A 1,034-nucleotide genomic window follows, 5' to 3' on the forward strand; every position below is an offset into this window, starting at 1 on the left:
ATACCAAAATATCTGTCTTTCCCATAAAAATGAACAGAAACACTATAACTACCTTCCAGCACATTCGTCCTCTGATTGAATATGTAACATGGTTTATCTTTATACAGAGGCATATCTTCTAGGTTAGGGGACTGATAGTGATTCGGTTCTTTCCATCCACGTTCCCAAGGAGGAAACTTCGGCTTTGCCAGTCCAGGGACGAAGTGCATCCTGTCGGCATAAGTGATCGGCTCCAGTCCGGATATTTCATGGACCACTCGAGGTTTTCTTCTCGGAAGAATCTTCCCATATAAACAAGAGCTGGTGGATAAGCAGCGACGTCCATGAGGAATCATAATGAGGACACTATGACTGTCTTTTGATTTACAGTTTTGAGTTATTTTATAAGCCGACGTGCTAACTCTTTGCGCTGTTGCTTTAAACATTTTTACTAGCATGTATAATAGGTGTCTGAAATTAATATACTAGTCTATGTTCAACAAAACCAAATGATGTTCGTCGTTGTGACATTTTCTCTTTGCACTCAGGAGGCGGCCATGATTGTACGACATCACGTGGGGAAGTCTGTCTTCTTCTGGAAACGTGCATGTTAACAGATATTACGCATCACTGCCATCTATCGATCATTGCAGGTTACTGCATAAACGTACTCGAGGCCTATGTACTCACTGGCCACTTTGTACGGGTTGGACCCCTATTTGCTTTCTGAACTGCTGTAATTCTTTGTGCGCATCCATGATGCAAATCTCTAATTTCACCACATCCCTTCTGGACTGAGATCTGGTGACTGTTGGCGGCCATTATTTGAGCTTTGTGACATGCCGCGATATCCTGCTGGAAGTAGCCATTACAGAATTAATTCATAAATGATGCACATGGTCAGCAACAATAGTATTGTTACAATACTCAGGTAGGTTGTGACATTTAAATGGTGCTCAATTGGTATTAATGGGCCTAAAGTGTGCTGAGAAAATATTCCTCACACCCAGGGGCACCGAAATGGGGGGGGGGTTAGGGGGATTCCAAAGGCCCGG

The 1,034-nt window shown here is 43.1% G+C and overlaps 1 protein-coding gene across 1 annotated transcript in view; it reads right to left on the reverse strand.

Annotated features, from left to right (window-relative positions):
• Positions 1-581, reverse strand: part of mrpl37 (mitochondrial ribosomal protein L37) — an 8,736-nt gene extending 8,155 nt beyond the window's left edge. The window contains exon 1 of the mRNA XM_016502214.1: positions 53-581. Coding sequence (XP_016357700.1) covers positions 53-437 — 385 coding nt within the window. The 5' untranslated portion in view covers positions 438-581. The remainder of the gene's footprint in view (positions 1-52) is intronic.
• Positions 582-1,034: the final 453 nt, after the last annotated feature.

Source organism: Sinocyclocheilus anshuiensis, unplaced genomic scaffold (genome assembly GCF_001515605.1).
Source record: "Sinocyclocheilus anshuiensis isolate Anshui unplaced genomic scaffold, SAMN03320099.WGS_v1.1 scaffold718, whole genome shotgun sequence".
Lineage (NCBI taxonomy): Eukaryota > Metazoa > Chordata > Actinopteri > Cypriniformes > Cyprinidae > Sinocyclocheilus > Sinocyclocheilus anshuiensis.